Genomic DNA, 22,303 nt, shown 5'->3' with positions numbered 1-22,303 from the left:
AGACTCCTTCCAAGGTCTCAAACCTCAACTCCCATATGTCCCAACACCAGCAGAGAAGGGCCGCAGGACCTGGGGTCACTGCACATGCCCCGGTCTCATTCCCCAGGGACAGTGGGGAAACGCACACTGGGGAGTGGTACCCACTGGTCCAGACAGCTGGAGGGGAAGGCCCGAGGAGGGGGGCCTGGCAGGCCAGGCCGGCAGGCAGAAGCAGGAGGAAAGGGGGAGGGGAGCGGTGTGTCAAGCAGATGGGGAGTGCAGCTTGAAGCCAAGGATTCCTGCAGCCTAGGCTGCGGGCCCTTTAAGCTCCAGCCCGCTCCCCCCGCCGCCTCCCCCTCCCCGGAGACCTATTAATAGCCGCTGGAAAGATCACATCACGGGAGAGGATATTTATCCCCCCTCATTCCACACCAGCTCAGATTTATTTCAGCTCTGCTGTCCTGCTGCTGCCGCCTGGCCCTGTCTGCCGGCTTCTCCGGGGTGGGGGGAGGGAGGCAGGCACCGCCCCCTACTCCCGCTCCCACCTCCAGCTAGACTGAGGCCAGAGGCGGCCTTCGGACCCCACAGTAGGGTGGGAGGGGGTCTGCTGAAACCATTTTAAGGAGGGAAGAACTAGAAGGGACCAGAAGCCGCAAGCATAGCAGGCTGCCAGTCCCCTCTGCCCCCCGGGCCCAGGTACTAAGGCTGGCTGCGCCTCCTGCTTCGGGCCAGGCCTTCCCATGCTAACCCCGCTTTAGCCCACTGGTGGCCTGGGAGCCAGGTGCCCAGGGCGGCTCCTCTCTTGGCCAGCACAGCTTGGGCCCCATCACCACTGGGCCCTTCCCTTCCCACACTCCACACACACACATCCCGCCCGCCACGACACCCACACACCTTGTCTTGTTAGCCAGGATCCTCATGGCTCCCACACACAGTGGGGCTACGGCCCCTGTGCGTGCCCAGGGCCCAGCCAGGTACTCGGTACTGGAGCACGGACTGCAGCAACAAGCCCCAAAGAGAAAACTCGTGACTTGGGGAGGGGGTGTGAGAGGGGGAGGGGAGAAGGGAAGCCCCAACAGCCCTGGGACTAGGGAGCTGGGTAGGGTGGGGTGGCACTGGAAAAAAAGGATTACGAGATGGGGTCTCGATCCTGGAGGCCAGCCCTGTCCCCATCCCTCCCACACCTTGCCCTCAGGGGGCTTGCAGTCTCCAGCAAGCCCCCGCCCTGACGGGCGGCAGAGACAGAATTCACTAAAAGGCTAGGTAGCAAAGGTACCGCGTGTGGCGGCCGTGAGGTCTGCCCTGGCCCCTTGAGGGATTCCTGCTCCCAGACGCGCCCCTCATCCAGGGTGGGGTACCCCTCACGCCCCACCCCCAGAACGCTCCAGCCGTGGAGGGGGCCCGGGGTGGGGGCCACGCCCCGCCCCGTCCCCAGCTCGGGGCCTAGCCCGTGCCCATCCCAGCAGGCCCGGGCGGGCAGCGAGAGGCCTGGCGGGGCCCCGGGGCTGCAGCTGGGCTCTTCTGGAGACCAGTAACGCTGGCTCGGATTCCTCCCCGACCGCAAGAATGCAGGAGCCTCCCCTCCCCCCGCCCTGCACCCCCACCCCGCCCCCTTCGGCAGAGCCCGGGTGGAGAGGCAGAGCGAGAGCGACAGCCAGCGAGGCAGCGAGCGGGAGGCGAACAGGACTGCAGCGTGCTTCTCCAGGCCCCGCGCGCGGACAGACACACGGACTAGTCCCACCAGGGGCTGGGGCGCGCGCCAGCCGGCAAAACCTTGGCGAGCACCGGGTGCTGCCGGCAGGGGCTCAGAGACCCACAGACACCCGAACTCTGACTCACACACACTCAACAGCTCACACGTGGACAGGGAGACAAAGACACGCACGGAGCCCAGGAAGCTAGAGGCGCGCCGGAGGCCAGGGAAGCGCCGGCCGGAGCGGGAGCCGCGGAGATAGCCTGGGGCACGCGCAGACACCGGGGCTGCCCGAGGGCTGAGTGCGAGCGCCGGACTCATTGAACAGATGAAAAGACTGAGGCCGGCCACAAGAGAGCCGAAGAAAGTTGAGCCTGGTAGTTACAAAGAAACACGCACAGGGCCATAGATACAGCAACAGACTTACACAAACAGAGGCCTCACCCAGTTGCCCCCAGCCCTGGCTCCCCCTCGCGTCCCCTACCCGCCCTCCAGCAGTCGATCCCTGTCAAAGGGGAGGAGTCTTGGGCCCATGAGCCTTGTCCCGGTGACAGGCCCGGCCAGACACGGGTGCACACTCCTGATGCTCCCTGCGGGGCTGCTGGAGGCTGGGCGGGGACCTCGGGGTGAGGGGGCCCCACCTGCCACCCTGCGGGAGTGTAACCCCAACTTAACCCTAGGGCACATTGGCATTCGCCACTCCAGCCCTGTCTCTGGGGAGGAAGGCTCCTGGGGGAAGGTTCCAAAGTCCAGGACCTGCCTGGGAAACAGCCCGCCACCCCCAGCTTCTCCATCACAACCAGGGAAGAGCAGAGGCAGAGGTTGGAGTCACTGGAGACAGCAGGGCTCTGAGCAGGCTCCTGGCTGGCATGCATCTCAGGCTCTCCCTTCACCAACTCGCAGATTCTCAAAAGGATCGACCCCATTTCAACGAGGAAACTGAGGTCTGGGAAGAGGAAGTGATGTGACCTTGAGTCACAGATCCAGTACGTGGCAGTGTGGGGACCCTCATTCCAGACACTGCAGTGGCCCCACCTCGCCACCCCAGCCTGCTCCTGAGCCTGCATCAGATAGGTGGGCTTCCCACACTCCAGCCACAGTGCCCAGGCCCCCCATAAGGGGGGAGGGGCACGGCAAGGGCCATTCACTACCTATGTTCACAGCCTCAAAAACTGAGAACCTGTAAGAATTTGGGAAGGGACTATTAGAAAATCAGTCCTCCCCAGTAGCCTTTCAGGCCTAGGCTCCTCCCCAGGAGACTCTTTCAGTCACCCTCCCCTCTGGGACTCCACCCCCTCTCTCCCACCCCGCCGCAGGGCGAGCTGAGTCAAGCGTGGATGAGTCAGGACTTTCCCATCTCACACCTCCCCACTTTGCCCCTCAAGAGTCTGCCCCAGCTCCCAAAGACCCCTCCTCCTCCACACACTCAGTCTCTGAAGACACCTGGAAGGCCTGGTGATGGGAAGCAAGAGGGCTGATCTCAGTCCAATGCAATTTTGAAGTACCAAGTGAAGGGGGCTTCCTAGTACCAGGCCAGGGGCCCTTGAGGTGCAAGAAAGCAAAGGGATGGGGCTCTGGGAACACATCACCGTGCCTCCCTCTTAGGGGGTTAGGTGGGGAGGGGTAGCAAGCTCACAAACAGGGAGCAGGTGCAAGTCACCTGAGTGGAAGGCCAGGCGCATACCAGAATGAATGTGCCCGGAGGAGCGGAGGAGGCGGCCTGACAAAGGGCCTGAGATATCCATCCGTTCCCCCACCCGCCACCCCACCCTGAGTGACTGTGAGGGTAGGAGCCAGCAGCCTAAGGGTTGCTAAGGGTTAAAGTGGACCTGATCCTGGCTGGGGGAAGAGCGGAGGAAGGCTCAGATGCCCAGAGCCTCCAGGTGTGACACACCAGCTCTGCTCCACACACAACTACCACAGGTAGGGCAGGCGTTCACACATCCAGTGGCAACCTGCCTGCTTCCAGCTGCCCCCACGTTGGGAGCCTCTGCTTGGCTCACCAGCTGGCCCACCAGTGTCACTGCCTAGCTCAAAACCACCCCAAAGAGGCAGTAAGAAAATGTTTTGGAGGGTCCATGCTTCTGTCTGCCAGGGCCCTCTGTGATGACACGAGGGCTCAGGACCCTGCTGGGGACAACAGAGCAAACGAGATCCTTGGCCTCTGGCTCAGGGAGATACAGCGCCAGAGATGACAGGGTCCCAAATCCCCTTTCTCTTGGGTGTCAGGACCCCTCAGACCTCAGAAGCTCTCTCCACCACTCAGGTCACTTCCTCTTCCTGAGGTGGTGACTCAGCGGGTGGGGAGGTCAAGGATTCGTAGCCCAGCAGGAAATCTGCTCAAGGACCAAGGTGCTGCGCTGGGACCCTCGATGTGGGGACTTCCAGGCTTAGGGGGCCTTCCCATGGCCCTGGTTCCTAGTAGCTCTCCCCACTTCCCCCCACCCTGTGCCAAAGGAGACCATGCAAATCAGCCATTTTTGCTTGGGAGGTTTTCCCTGGGAGTTTCCAGCCCCACCCCACCTGTAGCCCTAGGGTAATGTCAGACAACCCCAGCTCCACAGGACCATGGAAACTCCTGGTCCCAGACCTTTCTGGTCTGGGATCGTTGAACAGGGTACTGGGGGGCAATCGGTGGTTTTACCCATTCTGGCCCACTGTCCCTTCTGGAGCTCGCAGGGACAAGTGGCATTGCTTGGACAGGCCTGAGGTCACCTCACTTCTCTTGGCTCCTACAGTCATTGTCAGTGTGGTCGGGCCTTGGGCAGCAATCATGGCCTGGCAGTGGGGTGCCCCCAAAGACAGCTACCCAGTCCCCAGCTGCTCCCTCCCACAGGGGGAGGGGTGGAGAGGGGGTGGGGGGCACAAGGAAACAAGACAGGGCAGGAAGCCCAGGCAGGCGGCGGGCACTCTGGGCCAGGCACAAACAACCAACACAGGAAACCACAGCCCACCCCCGCCCACCCCACCCGCCCAAGGCTCTGGGAGAGAGGAGTGCCAAAAGCCTGGTACCCCAACAGAGGCAAGGGCCAGGGGTTAGCCCAGGACGAGGGAGGAGCAAGAAGCTCTCCAGTCCTCTCTCTGCCCCAGACCCTACCTGGGCAGGGGAGAGGGAGCCAGGCTGGCAGGGATGGTGCTGCCTCTTTAAATCCACCGAAATCCTGAGCTAGGCCCAACCTAGCTCTGGTTTCACAGGAAGGAAAGGAGCTCAGGAGCCAGTAGGGCAGGCAGTGGTGGCTGGAATTAGCCCCACCGGCCCAAATATATCTGGTCTCTGCCCGCCGCCCCACTGGTACTTCCTGTCCCCTGGCACCTGTACCAGGGTGGGGGTAGGAGATGATCCAGGTGCCACTCTCTACCCTATGGAGGCTCCCATCTCAGGAGGTGGTCTGGTGCTGGGTTCATGTGGGTAGAAGGTAACTTCCCAAGCCTGGGTTCCCAGAACAGGCAGAGATGGGCAAGGCAGCTCCCTGTGGGCCCTCACCTGGCCTCAGTCCTCCAAGGGGTTAATCTGGTCCCTATTTAGGGGGGTAGGGGTGGCCGAGGAACCTCCTCCAAACTGCCTGGCTGCTGGGAACAATGGGGCCATTGTGGGAGGATGGAGTGCAGCAGACTGCTGGCACAGCCAAGCGCACCACGGTGGGACCTCACCCAGCGCCCGCCCGCCTGCCTGCCTGCTCAGCTCTCTCCCCAGGTACAGCCAGAGGCAGAGGCATCCTCCTGGCCCCTCACCTCGCCTGCTGGCCCACACTCTTGGCACCAGCAGCACCTGGGGGCTCCATGAGCTCTGCCCACATTGACATCCAGACTGTCATGACCCTCCAGGATGCAGGGGCACGTGGGCCAGGCCGGGAGGGGTGGGGGTGATGAGACAGGATGTATGCCTGTGATCCTCTGCAGGGGAGACAGGAAGGCCACACGGGGTTTCTGGTGTCAGTCCTGGCACCCTCAGGCAAAAAGGGCTTAGGGGATTGTCAGAGCGGTGACAGGCAGGGTCCCCTGTCCCCAGGCCTCCTCTCCCACACCCATTCAGTAAAGCTGCTCCCAGAGGAGGTCTGGTGCCTGGCGGCCTCACCCTCTGGGGCTGGGGCCCTGGCATGCAGTAGGATGCAGTGGAATAAGAACTGAGTTTGAGGGCCGGGCGCAGTGGCTCATGCCTGTAATCCCAGCACTTTGGGAGGCCAAGGCAGGTGGATCACGAGGTCAGGAGTTCAAGATGAGCCTGGCCATGATGGTGAAACCCTGTCTGTACTAAAATCACAAAAATTAGCCGGGCATGGTGGTGGGCACCTGTAATCCCAGCTATTTGGGAGGCTGAAGCAGAGAATTGCTTGAACCCGGGAGGCGGAGGTTGCAGTGAGCTGAGATGCACCACTGCACTCCAGCCTGGGCGACACAGCAAGACTCCATCTCAAAAAAAAAAAAAAACAAAACTGAGTCTGTAGTCAGACAGTGCCAATCACACCCTGCCCCTTCTCATCTATGGGGCCTTGTCCTTCCCTTTATCCCTCTGAGCCTCAGTTTCCTCATCTGCAAAATGAGAATAATTTTATACAGTGAGGTAACAGTGTGAAACTAACAGAATGCCTAAGACACACCAGCCCTCAATGAACCACTTCTGGCCTTAATGTCCTCATTTTTACCTTCTGCCATGGCACCCAAATATGTGGGCATTTGGTAAAGGAAGGCACTGTCCAGATATTTTGCCTGTGAGTGTCCAAGAGAAGAGGGCCCGTGGGCATCATATTAGCGGCACCAAGTACCAAGACCTGGCTCCTTCCCTGCCTTCCTCTCAGAGGCCAGCTCCCTCCACTGGCACAGTCCTGGGCATCCTGGGCTCACCGACACACTCAAACCCACAGCATGAAAACAGAGAGGGGCTGGGCGGCTGTCCACTCTCTTAGCCTCAGGACCATCTCAAAAGTCCAGGAGGCGAGTAAAGGGGAATTTCTCTTCAAGAGGGCCAGCCTCCCCTCTGCCAGGTGCCCTTCTCCCTGCCTGTCCCTTGGCTGTCCACCCTGTAGTACTTGGGCCGGGAGAAAGCTTAAGCCTACTCTCTAGCCGTGGATCTCAAAGGAACAATTGACAAGCAGTTCTGGAAAGTAGGGGCCCAGGGAGAAAACCTGTTCTATTCTCAACTAGAGAGGGCTATATCTCTCCGGGTGGCCCCACAAGCCCCCAAAGGGTTAACAAGGTCCTAAAAATAACCTGCGCCCAGCAGTACCCACTGATCGGAACCCTCCAGCCATCTGTTCCCATTTTCTCCCGTTCACATTGGAACATCTGAAACCAGCCCCAGAGCCCCAGCCCGATCCCAAAAATAGCCCCAGCCTGCCCAAGGAACAGGCCCCAGGGGCTGGGCACAGGAGGCATGGCCAGCCCAGCAATGAGGCGAGGCACGGCCCAGGCAGACCCTGAGCCCTCATTCCCCCGGCCCATGGAAGGGAGGTGTCCTCTCTGGATCCAGAGGAACACGGTAAGCAGGGCCAGGGGCTCCAGCCCACCCCTCTTGGTACCACGCCAGAGAGACACCTGCTAGCTCAGTCCAGGCCTCAGACCCAGGGGCCCTGGGATCCTAGGCACTTCTACCACATCTTAGTCCCCAGAAGATTTTACCCACCTGTCTGCATAGCTTCCACACCTCATTGTGGGCACCCCATCCCTGCCGCCCACTCCTGGGCTCCTCATCCAGAAGCTCCCAAGCCTCAGCCCCTCCACCATCCCACTCTCACCCCAGGGCCTATAGGAGCCCTGGCCGCCTGGCCCCACTCAGCATTCTCCCTTGCCAGCACACAGGGTTAAGGCAGAACTTTTCCTAGTGTCCACACTCCCCCTTGCAGCTCAGGGAGGGACTCTGGAGGTGTCCCTTGGACCGCTGTGGATGCTGATATTACTCCACTCCCCTTCTGGGCTTCAGCATGCCCCCTCCCTGACCATCTGTGTCCAGCAGGTGCCAAACACGCCCCTCAGGGCTCCCCCACATTATCATAGGCCTGGGCACTGCCCCTCAGGGAAATGCCCCGGCAGGGCACAGGGAATCCGGGGGCCCAAGGCCCTGAGGCGTTCCTAACAGCTGCCATCCAGGTCACAGCTCCACACTGACACTTCGCTCCCCAAGCCAGGTCCCTGACCCCTAGGCCAGGAAGGAGAGGAGGCGGCCATTTAAGCCATTTAAGGACGGAATGTCTTGTTTGCCTGGTGAGAGCAGAGCAGCAGGGGATGGGGCAGTGGGAGGAGTGCTGGAGCAGAACTGAGCAAACAGCCTCAGGGAGGAGGGCTGGCCCTGAGAAGCCTGAAGATAGCGAGGGAGACGTGTCCTAAGCTCCCTGGGCCTTCTCCAGGCCCCTGGCTATTTGGCAAACTTGCAATCAAGAAGTCAGCAAGCACCAACAATGGGGAAACGGAGGTAGCAAACAGTGGGTCTAGAGGGGTATTAGAATCCAGGAATCTGGAGTGTGGAAAGGCTGTCTCTTCCCCACCCCCACACTCCCTCTTCTCACTATCAATTCTTTCCATGCTAAAACCCTGGGAGGGTCAAAAGTTCCTGTGAAGAGCTCTGACTAATAAAATGAGAAGGATCACCAACATTTATTGAGCATTTACTTTGTAACTTCACAGTCCTAAATGCTTCAAGTGCATCATCTAATTTAATCCTCAGAACAGTCTGGTAAGAAAGCATTCTTATTATGCCCACTTTCCCACTAAGAAAAGGGAAGTGCCAAGAAGTGAAATAACTCGCCTAAGGCCCATAAAAAAAGGCCATAAAAAGAAGAAGCAGGATTTGAATTCAGACTCCCTGGCATCTGGGTTCTGGGCCATTTCACAATACTCCAGATGCACCACAGTATCAGTCCTCTGAACGATGATGAACGAGGTACCCAGGCCCCACCCTCTCGCTCCTCACATCCTCCCTCCATGCCTGATGTGCCCAGGGCTTGCCCAGGGAAGATGAGAGAGAGAGCACCACTCCCCACTCCCTCAACCCAGGTACCCGTCTGGCCTGGCCTGTGCTGCCAGGACACAGCAAAGTTCTCCAGCCTCCCCCAGCCCCGCCCAACTCCAGTCCGTTACCTCCTCACCCATCCTTGTCCCTGCTGGTCAGAGGAGGGCACAAGGCCAGTCATTGAGAAAACAGCACAGAGCCCCTGCCAAGAGTTACCATGGGCTTGTGAGAGGCCCCAGGTGGGGGTCAAAGGTCAAGTGGGACTCACCAGTGAGGGTGGAGTCCCAGCCCTGCTCCCCACCCACCTGCTCAGCCACACCTGGCCAATGCTCCCCATTTCTTTCATTCCTCAGTAGAGAGCAGGACCACTTCCTCGGTGTCCCTGGGGGGGTGGCTTCAATGGGGAGGGTGTGGGCTGAGGTGGGGGGATGAGAAGCCCCTCCTTCCTGGGGATGGTCTAGGAGAAGCGCCTCCTCCCAGTCCCCAGCTTCCTCCAGCCTTCCCTAGTCGGACCAGGAGCCCTCAGGAGTGTTTGTTGTGAATTCAGGGAGTTGTTGCTAAGTAAGGAAGGGGGGCTGACGGAGGGAAAGAGGCTGGCGCGTGCGCACGTGTGTGTGTGTGTGTGTGTGTGTACACGCACACATGTGTACACTAGGGGACCAGGGGGCCAGGGCAGAAACCACGCTACTGTGGCTGGCAGCCACTCTGGCTTTGACTGAGCCAGAAGAGGCCAAGCCAGCGAGGAGGAGCAAGGACTTGGGATAACCAGGAAATCGTACCTTGCCCTCCAGGGCGATTGGGCGGAATCTCCTCGCCTCCCGCAGGGTGGGGCGGGTGGGGGGTGAGATCGGCTGAGATAGAGAAAGGCTGGACTCTCACTGGAGCCTGGCTGTAACCCCTCCCGGCCCGGCCCCACTCCCCACCCGACTGGGTCTAGGGTTCTGGTCAGGCTGTTTGCCCACCAGGAGCCAGAGGAGACCTCCCTCCTCTGGAGGGAGGGGAATGAAAGGAGAGATGGGGGCAGAAAGCCAAGAGGAGGGAGCCCAAAAGACAAAAAGCCAAGCAAGAGGCTAAGCCAGGATGACGCGGCCGCCGCGGACAGAAATCAGGGAGGCTGAGAGGGACACACAGGGGCACACGGACCTCTCACCTCAGGAATAATGGCGGGCTCAGGCTCAAGGGTGTGGTCTGGGATGGGGGCTCCCTGTGGAGAGAGGGTCAAAGCTAGAAGCCCCCTTCCAGCAATCTATGCCCCCGCTCCTCCCATCACCCCAGCACCCCCCACCAACACACCACATAAACATGTACACACAGTCCACACAGCCTGCAGCTCCAGGAAGTCTCTGAGCTACTCATTTGCCACCCCCCACCCCCGCTAGGACTCCTGTGGATTGGCTGGGAGCCAAGCCTGACCCAGCTGCACCGCCCCCCCGCACCCCCCACCCACCACGCCATCCCCTCCCTAGCCTGGAAGAGAGGAGAAAGCACTGGAAGACCTTAGCGCTCCCTTAGAGCTTGGCCCCATGGGGAGGAGGAGAGGCAGAGGACTCCCACGACCTGGCCTGAGGACCTGGGGGAGGAGAGGCATGGGGAGGCTGGAGGACCCCAGATTCTAGTGCCAGCCACCTCCAGGTTATCCTATGTCAGGGAAAAGAATGGCTGTGTATTCTGTGTCCCTGTGTGGTCTCCCTGGCTATAGCCCTGGTCCCCTGAAGACGCCAAGTCCTGAGGACCTGGTCTGGTTGGGAGGGCCTGGGGCGAGGGAATAGGTTTAGCAATTCAGTAGGAGGGGGCTGGGCGAAGCTCCCACAGCAGGCGGGAGGGAGGCTGGTGGCTGGGCTCAGTTTGTACTGGGGGGTCAAAGGGGAGTTCTTTTCCGAAGAATTCTGGGAGAGACGCCAACTAGAGCAAGCTGCAAACCACCCCTCCCTCTCTCTCACTGCACTGGGCGGGGGGTGTCCCTGCCAACCAGACTTAACCCTCTCCAGCCTGTGTTCCTCCCAGACCTGAGATGGGGGCTGCTGGGGAGAAGACCTTTGGCTGGGCTCAACTTTCCATTCTAAGGCTCATACAGAGCAGGGCATCTACCAGCAAAAGGCTGGTTCCACATGGCCCCGTCTGGCACTGCCCTGCCCTGCCGCCACCTAGGTGACTTTTCTGAGCTCATCTCCTAAAGGTGTCTGTAGTGACGTGTGTGCGTGTCTCAGAGACAGAGATTGAGAAACAAACTGAAAATTCCTTGCCAAGGCCCTCCCCCTGCTGGGTCACTGAGCACGGTACCAACCTGTACCCCTCCCTTCCTCCCACTGTGCTCTGGGACCAGAGGCCACTGGGGGTGGGGACGTAAAAGGGACAGCTTATCCTTGTGTCCACCTCCTGCTGCTGTCTCCATAGGTCTCTGACTCACACAATCAGCCCCAGCCCCAGCACTCTGCTTCCTCACTGATTTGTCACAAGTGCTTCTGGAGGAATGCATTCCATTCTAGCCTGAGATCCCAGGATGGAAAACTGAGATACAGAAAGGTTATGGGGGTTCTAGCGCCTGCATCCCATGCCGATACAACCAGACAACTCTGTTATCACCGTCCTCTCTTTGGCCCCAAATCAAAAAACCCTAGGAACCTCCTCTTATGTAGAATACTGGGAATGAGATTAAACATCAAGGACTTCCCACAATCGATCAAGGCTACAAGGGCAGCTGGCCCCACCCCAGATGCCTGGATTCCAGACCCCTCTGTCTTCTGCTCAGGCTGGAAATATGAGTGTCTTCTCTTGTTCAGCTATTTGGCCCTCACTGGAGAAGTCAACTTTTTCTGAACCTTAAATTTGCCACCAAGCTCCCAGGTCTGATGTGATTGGCTGTTCCTTGCCCTCAATGAAGCAAGTGACCCCAGGGTGGGGGGTTAGCTCCCTTTCCCCACCGCTTTGCCTTTAGAGCACCGGGCCTCCCTGTAACAACCACCACTGTATAATCAGGACCAGAAGAGGGTGGACAGGTGGTATGGGGACCTTACAAGGTGCTAGGTGCCCGTGAGGGGTAGAGGGAGAGAACCCAGTTCCCAGGGAGGGTTCATCACAAAGTCCCCACTGCACCACTCTCTCTCCAAGGACCACAGAACTGCCAGAAGCCTTGGCCCCACTCCAGGAAACTTCCCTATCAAAGGGCAGAGGACTCCATGTCCCAGGGAGCTGTGGGGAGACCTGTGACTACACACCCCAGACATGTTCCCAGGGAGGAGAGAGGAGGGAAGAGAAGTGAAGCGCATGTGTGTGCACGCACATGCACATGCACGTGGACGAGACACGCCCCCAGCACACACACTCTCCAGAGGTACCCCAACACTGACAACACAGACGCAACTCCCAAAGATGCACATCCAAAGACATTTCCTAAAAAGCACTCCAAATTCTCCAAGAGTGGCCCCTTAAGACCCATAGAGGCTACCGTATTCATACAGACAGCCTAGGGGAGCTCAGGAAACACACATGACATCGGCCAATCACACAGAACTGCCAAACAGAACCGCCGACAGAAGATACACCCACACTGAGACACACACACACACACACACAAACTTACACACACACACAAAGTAGTACGCAGCCATGTGCTAGCACACAAACTCAAACACACAAACTTGCAGCGTACAGTGTGTGAAGTCGGATTAGAAGGCAGTGCTCTGGGGAGGAGGGGAGCCTGCAGGGGGTGGAGAACCACTCAGGGATTTCAAAACAATCCTGGTTTCGAAATGCTGGAATTGCTGGATTCAGGGCCATTCCCAGTTGAGGCTGGGGGTGGGGAAGTGCAGAGTGAGGAGGAGGGGAAGACAGGCCAGCCCAGGGCTACCAGTCCATTGGAGAAGGATCGGGAATGGACAGAGGGAGTCCCAGCCCTGGCGGAAGGGGGCCTAGAATAAAACACCAAGGTTAGGAGGGGGGCCGGTCCAGGGTCAAGCAGGGAGGGCCTGGGCTGCAAAGGAGAGGCCTCTGCTTTTGCCACTGACAGAAAAAGTGAGAAGGCAGGGGAGGCCGCCCCTCCCCCTCAGCATGGAGAATCAGAGGGAACCTGTCTGTGTCCTTTCCCCTACTCCTGGGCAGTGACCACCTTCTGCTCTCCAGAGTGGCACCCTGGCTCCCCTTCCCCACCAGCTAGCACAGCCCCAAAGTGGGTGGAAAGCTAAGAGGTCACAGGGGATAGGGAGACAGCAAGGGCCTGCAGGAGTCAGGGGTCTTCTACAGGTTCCAGGACCCCCCACACTCAGAGCAAGCTGTGGGCATCCCCCTGGGAACCCAGTGCTTTCTTCCTCTCCACAGGGATGCGGAACCCTCGGGGAGACTGAGGCAATGCAACACATGTCCACACCCAGGAAGTCACCCCTCCCACAGCAGCCAGAATGCCCTTACTGCCCCTCCCCCAGCCTCCAGGGAAAGTCAGGCTGAGCTCTCCCCCAGGAGGGGAGGGAGGGGAGGTCAGTCCAGGCTGGGGGTGGGGCTCGGAGGCCTGGCCCTGGCACCAGGCAGAGGAAATTCCAGGCTGTAAGTCCAGGCAGCCTTCAGGGCCGCCGAGCCAAGTGACATGCACCAGCTCAGGAGCTGCAGTGCTCTGGCCTTCCCCTCCTAGCCCTGGCCTTCCAGCCCTCCAACTGGCTTTAGCCCCAGCTCTGGGACTCAGATGGGCTCCTCAGCCCTGGGAGGAGCTCCCACCGGCCCCATCCCGTCCCCTCTGGCCAGTTAGAGCCTCCTTCCCTCAGTTCCGAGGGCAGCCCCCACGGTGTGGCTATGGGTGGGCAGCTGGCAGGGCTGGCAGGCAGGGGCACACACGCCGAGCTAGAGCAGCCAGGCGCTCAACAGGTTGAGCCAGTCCATGGAACAGCCGCCCCACCCCAGGGAGAGCGGGCCTGGCAGAGGCTCCCTGCCCGCGGCACCCAGCCTGTACCCGCTTGGCTCCCACAGCTGCCCACTTTCCCACGGTGCCATCCCCCTTCTGCCCCCTCCCCCCATCAGAGGTCAGCACCCGGGCAGTGCCCAGGGCTCTGGCACAAGGAAGCAAGGGATGCCATTCCCCTGTCACCCCTGGGTGCCCAGACTCTTGAGATACCTTACTCTCAGCACCCAAAGAGCCCCAGAAACAGCCAGCATGGCAGCAGGACCATGAGAATCCCAAAGGACCCCCCATACACCTCCTTGTGTGCCTCTTCTGATCCTGGGAAGACTGCACACTTGAACACCCCAGCTCTCCAGAGCTGCCCCAGGTCCTGGGACAGAACTTCAGCGTGTGGTGCTAGGGGCAGTGTGGGGGTGCCCCCAGCTCCTCCTATTGGACTCCCTGGAGGAGGGCTGCAGAGCTGGGTGACAGTGGCTCCCTCCATTCCCGCCTGGGCTGCTGCTGCTGCAACCCTGGTCCTTTCCTCCCACTCCACTCCTGGGGTCCATGGAGCTCCATCCCAGCCACTCCCCTGACAGGCAGGCAGCTCCCCTTTACTCGGCATCTCCTTTAATCTAAAGCAGGTGCCAGGCATTCCAGCCCTTGCTGAGCCGACACTGCCACCCCCTAGGCCTCTGCCTAGAGGCTACTGTCCTGCCTGGTGTGGAAGTTGAGATCCCAGCCTAGGGCTCCCGCTTAACCCAGGTACCAGGACTCCAAAGGCAGGAACTAGCTAAGCAGGGTCATGGGTACCCAACACAGATTCAACAAGCAAGATCAATAGGTCCCAAACTGCCACTGAGGCGCTAGATTTCTGTGGACTGCCAATCCCTCTCTAGGACCCTGTAGTATCTCTCCAATCCTATGACTCCCCATCCTAGTAGAAACTCATTCTGAACCTCCATATGGGCCTCCAGAACCCATCACCAGTCATGGGACCCCTTCTACTCCAGGCACAAGAGTCACTCTGGATCCAAGATTTTAGGTATTCCATCTGCCCCTCAGCACCCTTCCTGCTGTGAACTATCACCCCACACCACTCAGGAGCAACATGGGCAAGCAGGGAACCCCTAGAGGGAGGTGGCCAGAAGGCTGGCCTTCCAGACCTGGCTCTCCAAGGCCAAGGAGGCAAATCACCTGGGGGAGGTGGCACCTTCCTTCCTGGCACCAGCCTCCCAGTCTCTCTCCCTGCTCTTCACCTTCTTCACTCATTCTCTCCTGGTCCTGTCCTGAGGCCTCTATCAGCAGGGCCTCAGAGCTGACACCAGGAAGACAGAGGCTGAGCATGCTCTTCCTCTGGGGTCATGAAACTGTGGTTCTGACCCGGAGAAGGTAGCCAGGCCCATGCTGAGAGGCAGCAAAGGAGCAAGGCAGCCCCTGCCCGGAAGTGGCTGCACCCTGGAGAGGCTGAGAAGAGAGGGAGAAGACAGTGGAAGGCCACTCACTGTGGCGGTCTCATCCAGAGAGCTGCTCAGAGGCAGCAGCAGAGTTAAAGCAGACACAGTGCACAGACAGCTTTCACACTAAACCAAGGCTGGGAGTGAGGGCAAAAGATCCAGGGAGCCTTGGAGCCCCTTTCTGAAGGCTCAAACACATGCCCAGGTCACCTCTCTCAGAGCAACACTTTTTCTCCTCTCAGCAGAGGTCCCCCCAGACACAGGCACAGACACCCTCCCCAAGCAGCAGACAGACAGAAAGAGGAGGGAGGGAGGGGGTGTCAGAAAAACCCGGAAGGAAGGAAGCTGGACAGACAGACAGAAGCTGATCCTAGCCTCATTGCTCCACAGAGACACCCTCCAGACTCCTAGACTTCAAGGGACTCTCTCCTTAGTAGTCCTCTGTCTCTTCTGAAACCAAATTCCAGCAGCTCTGGAATAGGACCGACCCTAGCGGAACAAGAAGCCTAAGCTCACTTCTCTTCCTGCATTCTTCCCCGAGGGTTCCTTTGGATCAAGGCAGGGGCCACCTCCCCTTAGCAGCGCAGGGACACCTCCAAGGAACTGTATGACTGCCCCACCCCCCAGCCAAGCCCACATCACTCAGAAGCCTTGAAAGAAGAGACTCCTCAGTCACAGCCCCCGCTACTCGCAGGCAGTGCCTGGGGGAAATGGGTGACTGACCCCCAGCTCTCCCTAGTCCTAACCCATCTCCTTCTGGAGGCTCCCATCAGTCAGGGAAGGAGGGCTGGGGTGCGAAGACCCACGGGGTTGGTGAGCCTGGGAGGGGGACTACATCTCCCAGAAGCCCCCAGGGCAAGGTTCGCTGCTCCAGCTGGCCCAAGGCCGGCCTTGTTCTCTGCGCTAGGGTGGCAGGGTCCCCTGGCTGCCCCTAAGCCCTCCCCACGGTGTTCTGGAGCTGCCAACCTGATTGGGGGCTTAAGAGTAGCCTCCACTGACCCTGGGGGCGTCCCCCACACCTTAAACAGCCTGGGGGTACGTGCCAGAGAGCAAGAGACAATCCGACTGTGTTTCCCCTCCCCGATTCAAACTGGATCTCCCTCCTCGCGCCTCTGCTGGCCTGGCATGACTTTCGCCTTGCCCCCAGCCCACCCCTCACCTCACGCGGATTGGGGGGTCCTCACGCCAGGCCGGAGCTGGAAGCCATAACCAGGTCAGGGTCGGTGTGTGGATGGGGGTCCTCCCGCTCGCCAGTTGGAGATGCAGAGAGGGCGGGCAGGCGGTGATCTTTTGATCCTGGACGCCTTGATCTCAATACCAGCCCGGCCCGGGGGAGGCTATCCGGGGATCGCTGGGTGCCTGGGTTCCTGCCTCCCAACTGCGGAGCATGGTCGTGGGCGCCGGGCAGCGGCGGGAGAGAGCGCACACCCGCCGGGGCCGGGGCGCGGGGCTGGGGTCTCGGCCCCGAACCTCAGGACTCTGGCTCCTGCTCCCGCTCCTCCTCCCTTGCTTGCTTCCTTCCTTCCTTCCTTCGCCTCCTCCTTTCACTTTCCCCAAAGCCCGCGGGGATGGCGGGCGCTGGGTGGGGAGGGGGCTGTCTGGGCGCTTATTGTTGGTCGGACGCCGAGGGTCCGGGTCGCAGCCCCCGGGCTGCGCGGCGCCGGGGGACCCAGGCGTGCGGGCGTCCGGCCGTCTGGCTCCGGGCGGCGGCAGTGGTGCAGCGGCCCCGGGTCCGGGGCATGTCCAGCCACTGGCTCCGCCGCGCGCCGCCGCCTCCCCGGGCTCCCCTGCGCTGCCGGAGCCTCGCTCGCCCCTCCACTCGGCTCCACTCCCCAGCCTGAATAAGCATCGGGGCTCTCTGGCTGCCTCCTTCTGCCTTCATACCAGAGCCCGGAGAGGCCCCTGTCAAAATAAGAGCTCCCCCATCTCGCTTGCCTCCTCGCCCAACCCGGCTCCCCCAGCCTCCCAGTGGTCTGACTCGGTAAGGCGCCCGGCCGGCTAGCCGGAGGCAGGTTGGCCCGGGGGCGGGGAGTGGGGTTTCTTCTCCCCACTCCTGAGGATTGAGGAGGAGACGCGCCAACAACATCCCAGGCTAGGGAAAGGTTTGACAAACCTACCTTCCTGTCTGCACTGATTGGAAGGAGTGGAAGTTGCCCTGACACACACACACACACACACACACACACACAGAGCACTGGGTCCCCTCTTCATTGTACCCACCCACATCCATAAAGCACTGAGCATCTCTTTATTCATGTCTCTCCCCTAGTAGACCATGAGGTTCTTGAGGACACAGACTGAGTTTTTTCATCTTAATCCTCAGCAGCACAAAGTAGATGCTAAGAAAATGTTTGTGGAAGTGAAACCTTTGTCTTCTCAAAAGAGCTCTCCTAACCTAACCTCAAAGTGCTTCTCTCTCTCTCACACACACACACACACTCACACCCACTCTCACCACCCTATAGGATTATCGATGCAATGAAAAAGAAATTGTAAAGCACTTTTTTTTTTTTTTTTGAGACGGAGTTTCGCTCTTGTTGCCCAGGCTAGAGTACAATGGCGCGGTCTCAGCTCACTGCAACCTCCGCCTCCTGGGTTCAAGTGATTCTCCTGCCTCAGCCTCCCAAGTAGCTGGGATTACAGGCACCTGCCACCATGCCTGGCTGATTTTGTATTTTTAGTAGAGACGGCGTTTCATCATGTTGGCCAGGCTGGTCTAGAACTGCTGACCTCAAGTAATTGGCCTGCCTTGGCCTCCCAAAGTGCTGGGATTACAGGAATAAGCCACTGCGCCTGGCCCAAAGCACTTTTTAAAAACATTTGACATGTTTCTATGTTCACCACAAACCTTCAAGAAAGATGTTATAGTCCCATTACAGAGGTGAGGAAATTGAGGTTTACATTACCTAAGGACTTACCCAGAGCTACCCAGCTAGAAAGTGGTAAGCCCAGGACTAGAATTTGGGTCTCCTTATCCCAGGGCACTTTCACTGTTTCCTACTGTCCCCACCCACCCAGAATTAATACCAAGTGACAAGCATTGACTGTCTGATAGGAAGAACACTAGCCAGCCTGCTTGCTCCTGCTGTTTCCTCGGTCCTGTCCCCTGCCCATCCTCACGGATGGTCCCCAGATAACTCTAGCCTCACTGACCTCCCTCTCTTCTGACCACCTATCCTGTCATAGCACCTGAGTACTTCCTCATGTGTTTTATCTTGTCACATACACATATGTGTGTGTGTGTATATATATATACACATCCCTATACATATATAGGTGTACACACACACACACACATACACATATATATATATGTCTGATTTCCCCCAAAAGATTCCTAAGGGCTCAGACCATGCCTCCTAGCCTCTACATTCCCCACAATACTCAAGTGCTGGCTGGGTTCATAGTTGGACTTCAGTAAATACTCATTTGATGGGTTGGTGGTGCCAAGAGCTGGGCACTGGACAAGGTTTAGGGAGGCACAGGTGGAAGAGGCCAAAAACCTGAAAGAAGATAAAATGGTAGCCCCCCCCCCCGTGTGTCCCGTCACCGCTTACAAAGCATTTTCATGCATGTTGTCTCATGATGATGCTTTGATCTAATCACCAAAACTTTTCCAAGTGCCAATCTGCTGTGCCAAGCACTGTCCTGGGTTAGGTGGTTGAATCACCACAGTCCTGAGAAGTCGATTTTATCCCCACTTAAAAGAAAACCAAAAGCCAGAGAGGCTTCTAGTGTGAAAGATCCCAGCACCTAGACTAGTACCTGACCCATGGAAATAAGGTTTAATTTCTTATCTTCTCTCCAGAAGGACATGAGCCCCCACTTCTCGAACAGGGTGCTTGTTAGAGGGGACCACGGCATTTATGTGGATCAGTTTTCCCTTACATATGTGACAAGCCAAAGGGGCTTGTTATGATCCCTTTGGCACAATTCCTGGTTCATAGCAGGTCCAAAACAGAGTTTGCAGGGGCGAGTGAGTCTGTGTTGCCAGGGGTCTCTTAAATGGTGCACAATACATGTCCTATGGAGCAGCCATGCAGAGCGCTCCCCTGGGTGGGGCTGTGACTCATTCCCCCAGCGGAGGTTCCAGGTTGGGATTCGGAGCTGAGCTCTGGGCAGCCACAAGTTCTGGGTGGAACCCTGGAGAGAGCCAGGAGGAAAGGAGAGGCAGGGGGCCCTTGCTGGAATCGAGCGGCTCCCTCTACTGGTCAACTCGGGGAACCTCTGTGTTTCCGTGTATCTGTGTGTCACTGTGTCACGAGGGGTGTCACAGGTGTGTCAGCCTTGGCGTTCGTCGGTGGAAGTGCCCGCATGGGTATGGGTGCGTGAGGGTGCCCGTTTGTGACGCAGTGTGGGCGTGCCAGCGCCATGAGGGGCTGTTTCTGGAAGCACAGTGTGTACACACAACTGTTATATTGTAATGCAATTTACTTTGGGGCTGCTGGGGGTCGGCGGGAGGGCTGCTGATGATCTGAGATTAGGCATCCCGTTGCCGGGGTTACTAGGACAAAAGGATTCTCCAGCTGGTACTCCTCACTGGCTGGAGCACTAGCCCAAGACGGTGGGAGGAGTCCAGACCAAACAGTTCCTGGAAAGGACTCTATCCCCTAAAGCAAATAGGGACCCAAGAAAGAGTTAACGCAGAGTCCCACAGTGACTTCAATCATTGGTTCAGGGCACTGTCAGTCAGAGGTCTGGGGGCGGGGTTTGTGTGGCCGCCGTCTGACTGCCCAGCGCCCCTCACTTGCCCCTCGACCCCCACATCATCTCACTGCCGGGGTGCGCCCGCACCCCCATCTTGGTGGCGACACCGTCCTGGGCCCTGGAGGAAGAGCTGATCCGGGCATCCTGGCTTCCCCACTCACTCCAGCTGCCTGGCTTCCTGATAGATGGTGATTATTATATAATAGACTTGCTGGACAGAACCGTGCCAGCGCTCGGAACATTGCCCCCTCCTCGAAGCTTGCCCCAGGGCCTGGCACCTGCCACACAGAGCCTGCTGCCTGGTTCTGCCGGCGCCCCCCAGGAACGCCTCCGTTTCGGGGTGGGAGACCCCAGGACCAGGTCCTGGGATGGGGCGGGCGCCAAGCGGAGAGAAGCAGAGCCGGTGCCCCGCAGGTCTCAGGGTCGGCCTGAGGAGTGTGGCTTCATAAGCTCCTTTCAGGATAGTGGGACCCGCCTGGCCCCTTCCAACCTGAGCTTGCAACTTGGGAGCCAATAGAGGAGGTGCTAGAGGGCGCAGGGGCCAGGGTGGGAACGGGAAGGAGTTTGGAAAAGGTGCGGGGGCAGGAAAGGGAGGCTGAGAGAGGGGGCCGGCTGGGGCAAGGGGGAGGGACTCTTATCCTGACAGGGCTCCCGCCTTCCCCGACTGGAGGGTTTGGAAAAACTGAGCAGGCAGCCAAGGCTTGGCTGGAAATCCTGCAGCCCACCCTCCTGGGGACACAAAGCTGGAGGGCGGGGGCAGGGCGGGGGGAGAGAGAACGACCCCGGGGAGGACAGGGCCTCTTTTGGGGCTGGGGGCCCAGGGGCCAGGACCCTGGGGAGGGGGTTCCTGACGCTGTCTCCCTGCAGTCTGCTTCCCCCTTCTCCTCTACCCCCTCAGCTTCCCCCTCCTCCCCCTCCGCGGCTCCAGTCTTGCAGATTGCGGGCAGACTTAACTCCTTGAGTGCCAGCCTGGTGGACTCTGTGGTGATGACGCTGTGAGGGAGGGAAGGAGGAGGGACTCCGGACCCCACTCCCACCCACAGTTTAACAGCTTGTGCCCCGGAACGCAATCCCGGAACTGGTCGGGTTCCAGGGCCCAGAAAGGCTGCTTGGTTCTGGAGTCGCCACACGCAAAACAAGGCACCTGAGAGTTGCGGAATCGCCCGCTCTCTTGCCTAATCTTCCCTGCCTCCCATCCCCACCGCCGCCCTCTGGGTCTCTCCCTCCACTCTTTGGCTACCCTCCCCCCACCCCACCCCCATCTCCAAGTTGCAGTCGAGAGCCGAGGTCCTTGCCAGATTGAAGCAGGGGAGCCCGGAAGTCTGGGTTCTGTAGCTGCCTCAGCGCTCTCCTCTACATCCCACCACTGAGGCCCAGCGCAGGTGACCGCAGCCCATGCCTCTCTTGCCCCCAGAGGGCCTGCTTCACCCATCTGGGGGGCTAACTACCCTACGGAGGCAGGGAACGCTGGCCTCCCCCAGCTCCAGCGAGGACTGAGGACCTGAGTAGCTGGAAACCTGACTTCGCCTCTACCCTAGCCCCTCCCCTAGCGAACAGCCCCTCCCCCGTCCTCTGTGCCCCTCAGCTCTGCTGTGAACGACTCTGCCGAGAGAATACCGCAGACTAGGCAGGAAGGGGTTAACGCAGCTACCGCGCTCGACTGGAGCGCCAGGTGAGGCACCGCCCATCTTGGCCTTCAGGTGTGTGGGTGGGGAAAGAGGAGGGTATACTGACCTTAAGGGCTGCTTTTTTGCCCCCTGGTGGCTAAATCTGGCTTAGCAGCCGCTGGCAAAAATAGGCTCACATGGGGATTCGCGGAAGAAGAGCATTGGCGACGACAGTAGAGTGTTCGTCTTGCGGGAACAGCACCTTCCCAGGGAAGGAGATCCTTCTGGGAAGGCTGATGGAAGGAGGGAGCTCCCACAGTCCCTGCCACACCATCTCTTTCATCAGGCTGCCTCAGCCACTTCCAGATCCTTGCCCTAGGGGCTCTATTTGCGCGTCCCAAACACCTGAAGGAGGGTAGGAAAAAAACCGGAAGATATAGGCCCTGTCCTCCCAGGGTCTCCATCTAATAGAGAGGGTCTGTAGGAGGAAGTTGCTCGCTCCTACCTTTTCTTTCTGTACCTCAGGCCTTCCCAGAGCACCCATTCCCTCCAGACCCCAGCATCAAATACAAATCAGCCAGGCTTCAAAGCTCCTACCAGCCACCCCAACCCCCGTCAGCTTCCCTCCCCTCTAGCCAAGCTGCTTTCTAGGTCCCTCCCTGTAAAAAGACTCCACTTGAGGGATTCCAGGTGTTCTTATCCCCAGCATGGCTGAGACCCTTCCTCCCATCTACCCAAAGCCCTCCCTGGTTAGCAAAGCCAATCATCTTGAAGGGCTCCTTCCCCTCCCCCTTTCAATTGCCTTACTTTTCCGCCTCTCCTTATTTCCCACTACTTTCCTTTCAAGACTTCTTTTTGCATGGGCAGTTCACTCAATTGGAGACAATTCTGTCCTCCTTGTACCCTGTGATACCTCAATATTTGCCTTTTCTCCCAGCTCAGTGGCAAGCCCTGTAGCCCCAGCTAGCAGGCGGGAGGATCGCTTGACCACAGGAGTTCTGGGCTGTAATGCATTATGCTGATGGGTGTCCACACCAAGTTCAGCATCGATAT

General features: G+C 59.1%; 1 protein-coding gene across 1 annotated transcript in view; it reads right to left on the bottom strand.

The window, feature by feature from the left end:
- BCL9L (BCL9 like) overlaps window positions 1-17,400 on the bottom strand; it is a 28,506-nt gene extending 11,106 nt beyond the window's left edge. The window contains 2 exon segments of the mRNA XM_003910795.5: window positions 874-975; window positions 16,096-17,400. Coding sequence (XP_003910844.1) covers window positions 874-899 — 26 coding nt within the window. The 5' untranslated portion in view covers window positions 900-975; window positions 16,096-17,400.
- Between the last annotated feature and the right edge of the window lie 4,903 nt (window positions 17,401-22,303).

This window comes from Papio anubis, chromosome 12, assembly GCF_008728515.1.
Source record: "Papio anubis isolate 15944 chromosome 12, Panubis1.0, whole genome shotgun sequence".
NCBI lineage: Eukaryota > Metazoa > Chordata > Mammalia > Primates > Cercopithecidae > Papio > Papio anubis.
This window is presented reverse-complemented; position numbering and strand designations above follow the sequence as displayed.